At 47.3% G+C, this 11,026-nt stretch overlaps 1 protein-coding gene across 1 annotated transcript; it reads right to left on the bottom strand.

Moving 5' to 3' along the window:
• Positions 1-521: 521 nt before the first annotated feature.
• ZNF706 (zinc finger protein 706) lies at positions 522-9,727 on the bottom strand. The gene is made up of 4 exons (XM_050941493.1): positions 9,599-9,727; positions 3,987-4,123; positions 1,494-1,601; positions 522-827 (listed from the first exon to the last, which is right to left on the bottom strand). The coding sequence occupies exons 2-3, from the start codon at positions 4,119-4,121 to the stop codon at positions 1,506-1,508; spliced, it is 231 nt and encodes a 76-aa protein (XP_050797450.1). The 5' UTR covers positions 4,122-4,123; positions 9,599-9,727; the 3' UTR covers positions 522-827; positions 1,494-1,505.
• Between the last annotated feature and the right edge of the window lie 1,299 nt (positions 9,728-11,026).

Below are 11,026 nucleotides of genomic sequence, written 5' to 3' on the forward strand. Positions count from 1 at the left end.
AGTTGATATAGCATTTGTGAACATTATTCAGATAAGCATGTCCAGAAATATTAAATTCTATTGTGTCGCAGCTTTGCCAGCCATCTACTAAACATTAAGGTTCACTTGTCTAACAAGAGTCTCGCCAGTGCATGAATAGAAGGAACAAGTTCTCTTACAGCAAAGGAGACCTGTTCTAAATGGCTTGTAGTACCCACCTTCCCTAATAAACAGAACAAAAAAAAAAGAGGAAGTCCCATGATTCTTATGCAGCTTCTAAGTTGGCAATATCTCGAGAGTCAAGAAATTAAATTTTAGTAACCGAGCTCAAGCAGGCAGAACATTGGAAGGTAAACATAAGCAGTTTCCCCTCTTAGGTTAGCTTCAGCTCAGCTTATTGTAATGCACATTACTTTCAGTGGAATGAAACTGCTCATGTTTCTGGCAGGATGGAGAGAATTCCACTTTGTCCTCATTAGGATTTTATAAGGCAGATAATGTGGAAAGTTGAAATAGAACTTCTACAAGCATTTAACCTGTGATATTGTAAAAATCAAAATACTACTTTATTAAATGAGTTATTTTACACAATATGAACATCAGTATAATTACAATTGTAAAAAATGTTTATAACAAGTATGGACTGGTTTTCAGGATTTCCAAATAGGGCACAACTGTACATTTACACAGAATCGTCTTTGCATGAAGCTCAAGAGAGAACAGCATAAAAATATGAATGTTTCTGTAACCCCTTCATTTTTGCTGATCAACAGTTTGTTAGAAAAGCAGCTGCAGATTTGTTACGTAAGGTCTGACTGTAGATGAGTCAATAGGTGCCATGAATTCACCTATAAAAAAAACAAGAATTTAGTTAAACTGAACTGTTGCACAACACTGCTCTAACTACCGTTTAGCATCCAATCAATGAGAACTGATACTGAACTAATTATGAACCAAAGGCTGTTTGATTATAGGTTTTTTGGGGGTAATTGTTTATCTACCCTGCAAATATTCTCAAAAGATTAGTATCTACGTAAATACTTTCTCTACCCAAGCCAAACAGTATATTTTTTTATGTTGTGTAACAAAGCCTAAACATTCGGTCATGTGCTCAACAGCTCTAACTTTATTTCCTTCTTGCCATACAAGACTTTTCAAAGGATACTTCATTAAAAGTATTCATAAATAATTTATGCTTCTAATCTAAACACCTGAATACTTCACATTCATTAGTTTGTATCAACCCCATGGGCAAGCCTCTCACCGAGCATTATAATTTTTCCTTTAAGTTAGTATCAGAGGTCCAATCAAGGACCAGGCCTCCTGCTGCTGCAGTAAGCATGAGAAGCAAATTCATCATTACTAGTGATCCGAGGATGTGTTTTTAGTTTCAAGCTAACTTGAACTTTGGAGAAAATGAAGTAGTTCTCAGATAGCCAGTGAGCGAGGCTAATTCACTACGATGATAAACAGTACAACTCAGATTTAGTTTTAAAAAAGCATATGTAAATGACCTGTAAACAACTTTATGCCTGAACATCAGCCAATTCTGGAGGAAGTGGAGTCTTAGGATGCTTGCTCTCAAAGTGCTGTTTGAAGGTCTTGGGGTCCGGCATTTGTGTCTGATTAAAAAAAAAAGTCATCTTTATGCATGGCAGAAGAGTGTTAGGTAAAATCTTTACACTGCACTGTTCACCCCATTTCAAACCTTAATTTTCTTCACCAAGGTCAACACAGGGCTTGACTTGTCTCATTTATGAATGCAACACATGTATATAATTACCAATCTTAGTGCCATAGTACTTCCAGCAGACAGGCTATCAAGATGCTATTGTGCATTACTATACTAGTTTTAGAGAATCTCTGGCTCTATATTAACTACAATCCTGATTTTTAACTCTTGTTTTCAGCATATCATTATCACATACTTGTTTTATGCCACCTGTCAAGAATGCACTGAAAGATGTGTGCTCATTTTTATTAGAAACCTCCTTGCAGACATCAAGTTTATTCAATCTAGGATTTTACAAATAAATTATGTGAGAAGCCTACTCCCTTCAAAACTCAGCCAAAAGGATAAATATCTATCTTGTATGGAACTATGAAGCCAATTCATTTTTTATGGCTTCACTGGTACACTGAGACCCAAAGAGCTGTTTGTAGTCTCTTAACCCATTCTTTCTAGAAATGTGTAGACTGCAGCTTCTGATTGCATTAATAGGAAAGCTGGCATATTTTGCAGAAAAGAATGGAGGTGCATGCATCTGAGTGAGCAGTCCTCCATTGTGAAGCTTTCCATTGCAGTTTATTACAAGTGACAGGTCTGTTCTAAGACTGGCCCTTTAAATGAATGCACTCTATAAGAGGAAAGGCAGGATTCAGGAGAGTCAGTCAGGAGGAAAGTCAGAATCTGATTAGGTGTTAAATTTCTGTTCTCTTGTCAAGACAATTACTCTGGCAGACACACATAACTATTTATTAAACCCTGACTACAGCTCTTAGCATTATGCTCAACAGTATCAGCCATCAATGATGGCGAGTCAGGAGCATCTTTTCATTTAAAGATGAAGTAAAATACACAGCAGAAAAGTGGTCTCAGACCTCTAGAGAAGCCTTGTACTGATTACCAACTGCAAACATGAGAACTTGCAATTAAGCAGTCTGGAACCACTGGTCTACAAGGTGCTGATCTTTTACATGTAATCACAGGAAGCTATCTATGTAGCTAAGGTTATACAGCCCAAAGTAATAGGGTTTCATATTATATGCACATAAACCACAGATATGCCTGGAGCAACTAGCCAGTTAACCCACTACACCTCTACCCCGATATAACACGGTCCTCAGGAGACAAAAAAAAAAATCTCACTGCATTCTAGGTGAGACCACATTATATCAAACTTGCTTTGCCCCACCCATTCCTTGTTCCCTGACCACTCCCTCCAGAGACCCCCATCCCTAATCATCCCTAGGACCGCCCCCAACCTCGCTGTCTGCTCCAACTCCTATCCACCCTCTTCCCCTACCCCGCCCAACAGGCATTCACCAGCAGCGGCAGGAAGCAGAGCAGCCTGGCCCGTCCACTCCACTCCACCAGCAGCGGCGCTCCGCTTCCCGCCGTTGGGGAAAGGATGCTCCACCCCCCCGCACTCACATGCAACAGGAAGCGGAGCGACGTGGCCCCAGCATGCTCTGCTTTCCTTGGCCCGGCCCCAGCCATGTCGCTGGGGGGCAGCTGGAGAAAGGTCCTGCACTCACCTGCCGCGAGAAGTGGAGCACCACGGCTGGGAGATGGCAGAGTGGAGCTGGCTGGGGCTGAGCTGCTCCGCTTCCTGCCACCAGTGAGTACGGGGAAGTTAGGGAAAGGACGTCCTCCACACTCACCGGCAGTGGGAAGCGGAGAGATGTGGCCTCCAGCCTGCTCCACTCTGCCACCTCCCAGCTGTGGTGCTCCGCTTACTACCACAGGTGAGTGCGAGGAGGTTGGGAAAGGACGCCCTCGTACTCACCTGCGGCGGGAAGCGGAGCGCTGTGGCTGGGAGCTGGTGGAGTGGAGCGGGCTGGGGCCGAGCTGCTCCGTTTCCGCCGCTGCTGGTGAGTGCAGGGGGGAATCCCTTCCCCCAAGCAACACAGCTGGGGCCAGAGTAAGGAAAACAGAGCAGGCTGCTCCCAGTCCCCTGCTAATCGCCTGGGCTACTCTGGGACTGCAGGGCCCCCAAAAGTGCCCTCCCACAGCTCCTGCCCCCCAGACCCTGGGGGGGAGCCCCTGACCACCCCTGAGGCCCTATGTCCCTTATTGAACCCCTTGGCCCCGGCACCCTTAACACGTTGCTCAGAGCGGCACGTCAGAGCTTTACAGTATTATACATGAACCCGCGTTATCTGCATAGAGGTGTATTACCACAGAAATATTTACTTTGTGGTTTCCACAACTTCTTCCTATAAAAGTCCTACTCTAGACTGGAAGAGTTGCCCACTGTAATTCTTTGTCTTCTGCTCCCCCTTACCCTACAAACAGTGCAGGTATATATTAAGGCAGCCTTGGCTGCAGCCTTCTGATCATGTCCTTGTTTCTTTTTCTGTCCAGCTTGCTTTTTGGCATTTTTCTGCTGCGACTGAATCTTCTGCTGTCCACGAGCCATATCTACAAACAAAGAAGGATGTTTAGTCTAAGTGAGAAAGACTGTTTTGGCTACCGACTCAGAAGGTATCCTTATGAGCAAAGAGTCATATGCTCTCTCCATATAGCCTACTCAATTCACATGAGGCAGACACATGGACATCTCTGTTCAGGTTCCTTGTGCAAGTACACTGTACTCCAAGTACTTTTTTTATACGAAAAGTGGTTAGTAGGTTCCATTCTAAAGCTTTCTCCTAAATGAGACTTCAAAGCCCATCTTTTAGAGAGGTATTTTCAGTGGATAAACAGTAAAACCAATTTGTTTCCCTTTATATGCACTTATTTTCTAATTCCCGCCCAGGTAAAAAAATTCAGGTTTAAAGATCTCACTTTGGTTTAATCAGTTGATTTTCTAAGCAATAAAGCCCTAAACATTTCCAGATGAAGCCTGAATTGGGCCATAGGTGTCAAGACAGTGATTACTGAACTGTTGTCCATGGATCACTGGTTTCTATGGAGCACTTGCTAGGGGTCTGAATAAAGCGAAGTAACATGGTGCTGCCTCTCCCTAATGCAAGCTGGAGCACAGGACTATAAAATCAGATCCAACGGAGCCAAGCTAGCTGCCTCCATCAAAAGCCACTACTACGTATAGAACAGGGGTCAACAACCTTTCAGAAGTGGTGTGCCGAGTCTTCATTTATTCACTCTAATTTAAGGTTTCATGTGCTAATAATACATTTTAACGTTTTTAGAAGGTCTCTAAGTCTATAATATATAACTAAACTATTGTTGTATGTAAAGTAAATAAAAGGCTTTTAAAATGTTTAAGCAGCTTCATTTAAAAGTAAATTAAAATGCAGTGTCCCCTGGACCGGTGGCCAGGACCCAGGCAGTTCGAGTGCCACTGAAAATCAGCTTGCGTGCGGCCTTCAGCATACGTGCCATAGGTTGCCTACCCCTGGTATAGAATGACAAGAGGAGGAGATACGAGCTGCCCTCAGGGACTGAAGTCATCCACCATCAGGGAAAGATGTCTGGGATATGGGAATAGGATAAATGGACAGTCTATATAGTGGAGCAGGTATTTCATGGAAAACTTGCGTCCAAATTTCTACTTTACTTGCTAATTCCTCATCTGAAGTATTCTTTTTTAAATCTGATGTTTATTTGTATTGCAGAAGTACCTGGAAACCCAGTCCCACAGTGCTAATCACTACATGAATATAAAAAGACAGTCTCTGCCCTAAAGTTTTTACAGTCCATGTAATTCTATAGCTACCAACTGTAAAAAAGGATTATGAAGTCAGAAGGTGAGGAAAAAAGCATGAAGTGAAAATTCCATGCAAGTTTTCTTAGAAAGAAGATGCAGAAATGCAATAGATTTCTTACGTTTAACAACTTCCATGAAACAGATTTTTGTTTAAAAGAATCTAAGGAACTAGTTTTAACTATTTCTGAACCAAAACTATTTAAAGAAAAGCTATAGTGATTTTATTGCATTAAATAAACAAACACTACATTAGTAATGAGTTTTCAGAATGTTAGAAAGACCTGTCAATTTCACTATTAATGGTTTCAACTGAAACTGTCATTACACTGATACATGCTATACTCCTGGGGGAATTCGGTGCCAGTGCACGCGCACAGAATTCGTGGCCCCCTGCAGATTTCTTTGCTTCCTTACAGAAAAAAAGATTTTGACAGGGAAGCCACAAAAGCAGTCATGCACCCATCCCCCAGAATGGTGGTCCTGAGGTCCCTTCCAACCCTAATAATCTGTGATTCTGTGGGTGTGTCATTTTGGGTGCCCAGAGGAGCCAGCAGTGAAGTAAATCACCACAGTGTGTGGGTGGGGGGGGTAGGCGGGGAGAAGAGAGCTAGGGATGCCCTGGCCAGTGGCTCTTTCCCTGTGCCAGGCTCAGCTGCTAATCCTGACTGGGCAAGGACTGGATTTCCTCTTTTCCCTGCAAGGAGTGGTTTGGCCCAGGCCAGACCCACCCTCAGAAACCTCCCTATGGCTGCAGGAGACTACACACTGCCCTTCCCCTGCTTGCCCATCTGCCAAAGCCCTAATGCATCCAGAGCCCCCTGTACCCAGACCCACACTCCCCCTGTGCCTCACCCCCTGCATCCTCCCACACACCTACAACCGCTGGCACCGGAACCCCCTCCCCCATGTCCTACCCCCTAAGGTTTCCCCCCGCTGAGCCCCACCTCCTCAGCATCCAGACCACCTCATAGACTCATAGGTCAGAAGGGACCAATATGATCATCCAGTCCGACCCCCCGCACAAGGCAGGCCACAGAACCCCACCCATCCACTTTTATAACAACCTCTAACCCAGGACTGAGTTATTGAAATCCTCAAAATTGGTTTGAAGACCTCAAGCTGCAGAGAATCCACCAGCAAGCGACCCATGCCCCACGCTGCAGGGCAAGGCGAAAAACCTCCAGGGCCCCTGCCAATCCGCCCTGGAGGAAAATTCCTTCCCGACCCCAAATATGGCGATCAGCTAAACCCTGAGCATGTGGGCAAGACTCACCAGCCAGCACCCAAGAAGGAATTCTCTGCAGTAACTCACTTCCCATCCCATCCAACATCTCCCCGCAGACCACTGAGCAGACTTATCTGGTGATAATCCAAGATCAGTTGCCCAAATTAAACTATCCTATCATAACATCCCCTCCATATACTTATCAAGCTTAGTCTTAAAGCCAGAAAAGTCTTTTGCCCCCACTACTTCCCTCGGAAGGCTGTTCCAGAACTTCACTCCCCTAATGGTTAGAAACCTTCGTCTAATTTCAAGTCTAAACTTCCTTATATCCAATTTGTACCCATTCGTCCTCGTGCCTACATTAGTACTAAACTTAAATAATTCCTCTCCCTCCCTAACGTTAACCCCCCTGATATATATATATACATACATACACACACACACACACACACACACACACACCTCACCTGCTTCTGCACCTGGACCACCCACAGAGCCCTGCCCCACCCAGTCCTCCCCACCGAGCCTCACCCTGTTGCACCCCAATCCTTCTCTGATATCCCCACATCCAAACCCCCACCTCACTGAGCCTTATCCCCTGTATCCAGAGCCCCCCTGCAAGCAGACCCCCACCAAACCCCATCTCCTTGCACTTGGACCCCTACCCCCCTGCACCTAGACCAACCCCTGCTGAGCCTCACCCACTGCACTCAAACCCCCACCCCAATGAGTCTCACACCCCCTACACCCAGACCACCCCCTCCTTCACCCAGACCTCCATCTTACGCAGCCCCAAGACCCCTCCTGCTGATCCCCTGCTACCTTCAACAGGACCGCACTGCTGAGTCCCATTGTTCCTGCACCCGGAACCACCCCCCCCAACGAGCCTCTGTGAATCCAGTCACCCCTGCACACACACCCCACATCCAGTGAGCTGCTCACATGCAGATTGCCCCACGCAGAACCTTCTCACCCCAGATCAAGTCCCTCCACACTTGGAACCTACCAGACTGAGCCTGCCTGCCCATACCTGGTGCGGAGGGGCAGGGCCCGAGGGTGTTTCTGGGACAGACCCAGCCCTTGCACTGTGTCAGAGTTGGGCTGCAGACTCACTGCCAAGTGAAGAGTCATCTCCCACCTCCGTGCAGTCAGTGGCCTACCCCCTCTACTGCCGTGCTGGAACCTCCACATTTACTGACAAATAACATTTGAAGAATTTTAAAATATTGTGAGAATTTTCAAATGTTTTAGTGCAGAATTCCCTCAGGAGTAATCCCAGCAAGTGCCTCAGACTGTCTATGTAGAGTACACAGAAGAATGCACACTTCCTGTTTCAAAAGCAAGGGAGATTAAACCTTCAGTTAACTGTAAAAATCTTTACATTTCCTAGTTAATTTAGATGAATAAAGTCTTCTATTAAAGGCTGCTCTACATTAGTGTCAAGATTGTTTTAATACATATGGAGAGACTAAAATTCTCTTTGAAACAAAAATATCCAGATGTTGACAAACAGAGTGGGTTCTAGTAATGTCAGGAGAAATAACCGAGAACAGTTGCACCTCAATTAAAGAGTGTTACAATATGTTTTATTTAGTGTCTTGATATTAGTTTGCTAAAAAGGCCACTAGACAAGCACGCTGGCTTATTATATTGAGGTTGCCCATAAGTATGGAGCTGGGTTGTTTCCCCCCAGTTAACTAAAAAAAAAAAAAAAACAAAAAAAAAACAAACACATTTCTTTGAAAATATTGGGCTTTCAGATTTGGCCCAGCCAGACTTTTAGTTTAAAATATTGTAAATTACACATAATTCCAATATGCAGAATTTGACCATTAAGTGTACTGGCAAATAAAGTATTTCTAACTCTCCTGGAATACTACAGTACTGTCACTTTTAGAGTTTGCTTAAAACAATTACATTCAGCCACAACTAAACCAATTCCACATTTCAGAGAAAGTAATATATTATGACTTTCCCATTTTCTTAAACAACAAAAAAAACACAACCACTCTTCAAGAACTTAACAAACTGGCCCAAAAATCTTGATTTAATACAGACTTGCATGACAGGACATAAAAGGAACTTTAAAAATCTTGTTAAAAATGTTTACCATTAAAGCAGTCATAGTGAAGTTAGAAGACGCAAATGCTAAATAGCACAACTCGATTGACGCCCACGGTATTGCAATACACCTCATACTAAATTGTTTTCTTGTAAAACAACAAGGATTGCAAGTAACCAAAACCAGAAAGTCAAACTAGAAGCAGAATGTTCATATCCTGAGACTGGAGAGCAGCAGTTGCTTCCTCTGATACTTTCAGAGGCTACAAATAGGTTAAAAGTGTTCACTTTAGTTTCCAGCAAGATCGCCCAGGGCCCTAGGCTCAAACTCTCTGTGATGAAGCAGAACCAACCTCAGGCAGCAACAGCAGCCGCCTGGTTTGAGACCGAGAATTCAGTCCGGCTCCGAGCGCGGAGTACAAGCACTTCAACCCCTTGTGGGTGACCCCGGAGGGCGGGGGGAAGCCAGCGGCTGCAGGGCTCCAAGCGGCTTGTGAGCGCGGCGCCCCCAGCCCCGGACGGGACAGCAATGGATGAGCCGGGGGCACAGGGACAACGCTGCGCTCGGCCGCGCTCCCTGACTCCGGGGCCCAGGCAGGCAGGGACCGGGAGCGCGGAGTCCGCCCCCGCGGGCAGGTTTCGCCACTGCCCAGCCACCGTGAATGCAGATTTCCTCTGCCGGGAGAAGCGCCCCCCCAACAGGCCACGGCCCCCCCGCCCTAAGGCCCGGCCCGGCCTCCCGCCGCACCGGGGAACACCCCAGACCCCACCTCAGGCCGCGGCCCAAGGAGATGCCCGGGCCGAGGCCGGGGATGGAGCTGGGGCCAGCGCGCTCGTGGCCCGCCCGCCCGCCCGCCGACTGCGGGCCCCCTCTCCCCTCATACCCGGGGGAAGGGTCCGGCTCCCGCCTACGGCGGCGCCCTGCGGGGTCCCCACTTACCCGGACGAGCCCGGCCGGCCCAGGCGCTAGCGAGCAGAGGGGAGAAGGCTCCGTGCGGCCCCTCAGCAGCCGCGGCCGCCGCCTGCCCGAGAAGAGGATGGAGGAGTCGGCAATCCCCCACCAACTGCGCATGCGCTCCGCGCGCCGGCCAATGGCGGCGCCGCCCTCTTACATAACGCAGGGGAGGGACTGGGGCCGCCTCAGGGACAGGGGCGGAGCCGCAGAACCGCCCCCTAGTGCCCGGATGCTGCAGCCTCCGGCTCCCAGGAGGACCTGCGTCATTTGCCTCTGCTGGTTCCACCCATTGCGTCTCTCCGCCGGGGACGGGAGAAACGTGCTTCCTGCGCGTGCGCCGAGTGTGCGAGGAGTGGGCCTGAAAATCCCGCCCCTCGCCTTGGGGCTTTCGTGGAGATAATGGGGGCTTGGCCTCCCCTCGGCTGTTAGAGAGGGGGGAGCCCTCTGCCGAGTCACGTGGGGACGGAGGCGGGGGTAGGTTCCCGAGCCCTAAACCTTCAACCATCCCTTCAACAAAGTCTGAGGTGGGAATGGGGACACAAGAAGGGGAATCCCTGAGCATGGAAACCCTCTTAACTCGACCGCCTGTTCACACTCCACAGGCGCCTGATGCGCTGCCAAATCCTCCATCCCCTTTGGCAGCTGTACATGTGCAGATTGTTGAACTCAAACCACCCTTAGCAGCCGTTTAAATAGAGGCAGCTTCATTTCCCCAGCAGACATACTGACTGCATCTACACTGAGGATTTGAGGGAAATCTCTCACTATTGCTTTAGCACCAATGCAGCTCCACTAGTGCTGATCTAAAAGGCACTTGTGCTGTGGTCTATTGTGCACTGCCATTAAACTGAGACAGGTGCATAGAGGGATACCTTAAAGCACAGAGACATTGGGACTCAAGAATAAAGCTGCCCCTTTCACATAGTGTCTGTCTCACTAACAGTGCTACCCAAACGAGTAAGTCAATTGCAAATGAAACCAGTTCCTGAGTGTGTGGTTCTCAGGGCATGTCTACACTGCAACGGAAGGTGACACTGTAGCATGGGTAGGCAAAGCCAATTCAGGTACAATCTAGTGTGTATGGGTGACAATAGTAGTGTAGATACAGAAGCATGGACTAGCAACTAGAGTCCCCTGTGGGCTCATACTCTGGTTGGATTTCAGCAGAGGCTAGCACATGGCCATTCTACACAGCAGCTGGGAGATGTAATTCCCAACATGGCTAGAAATACATGTGCTAGCTGTGTTTGAACTAGCACCTAAAAATAGCAGTATGGTCATGTGAGACAGTTAGCCTGAGTTGCTGGGGGTATGTGCCCGAGGGGTTGGGTGGGGTTGTATTCTGGCAGTTAGCCTGAGCCACTGGCCGTGCTGCTGTGGCCACACTGCTATTTTTAGCATGCTAGTTCAAGC

This window comes from Gopherus flavomarginatus, chromosome 2 (assembly GCF_025201925.1).
Source record: "Gopherus flavomarginatus isolate rGopFla2 chromosome 2, rGopFla2.mat.asm, whole genome shotgun sequence".
Taxonomy (NCBI): Eukaryota; Metazoa; Chordata; order Testudines; family Testudinidae; genus Gopherus; species Gopherus flavomarginatus.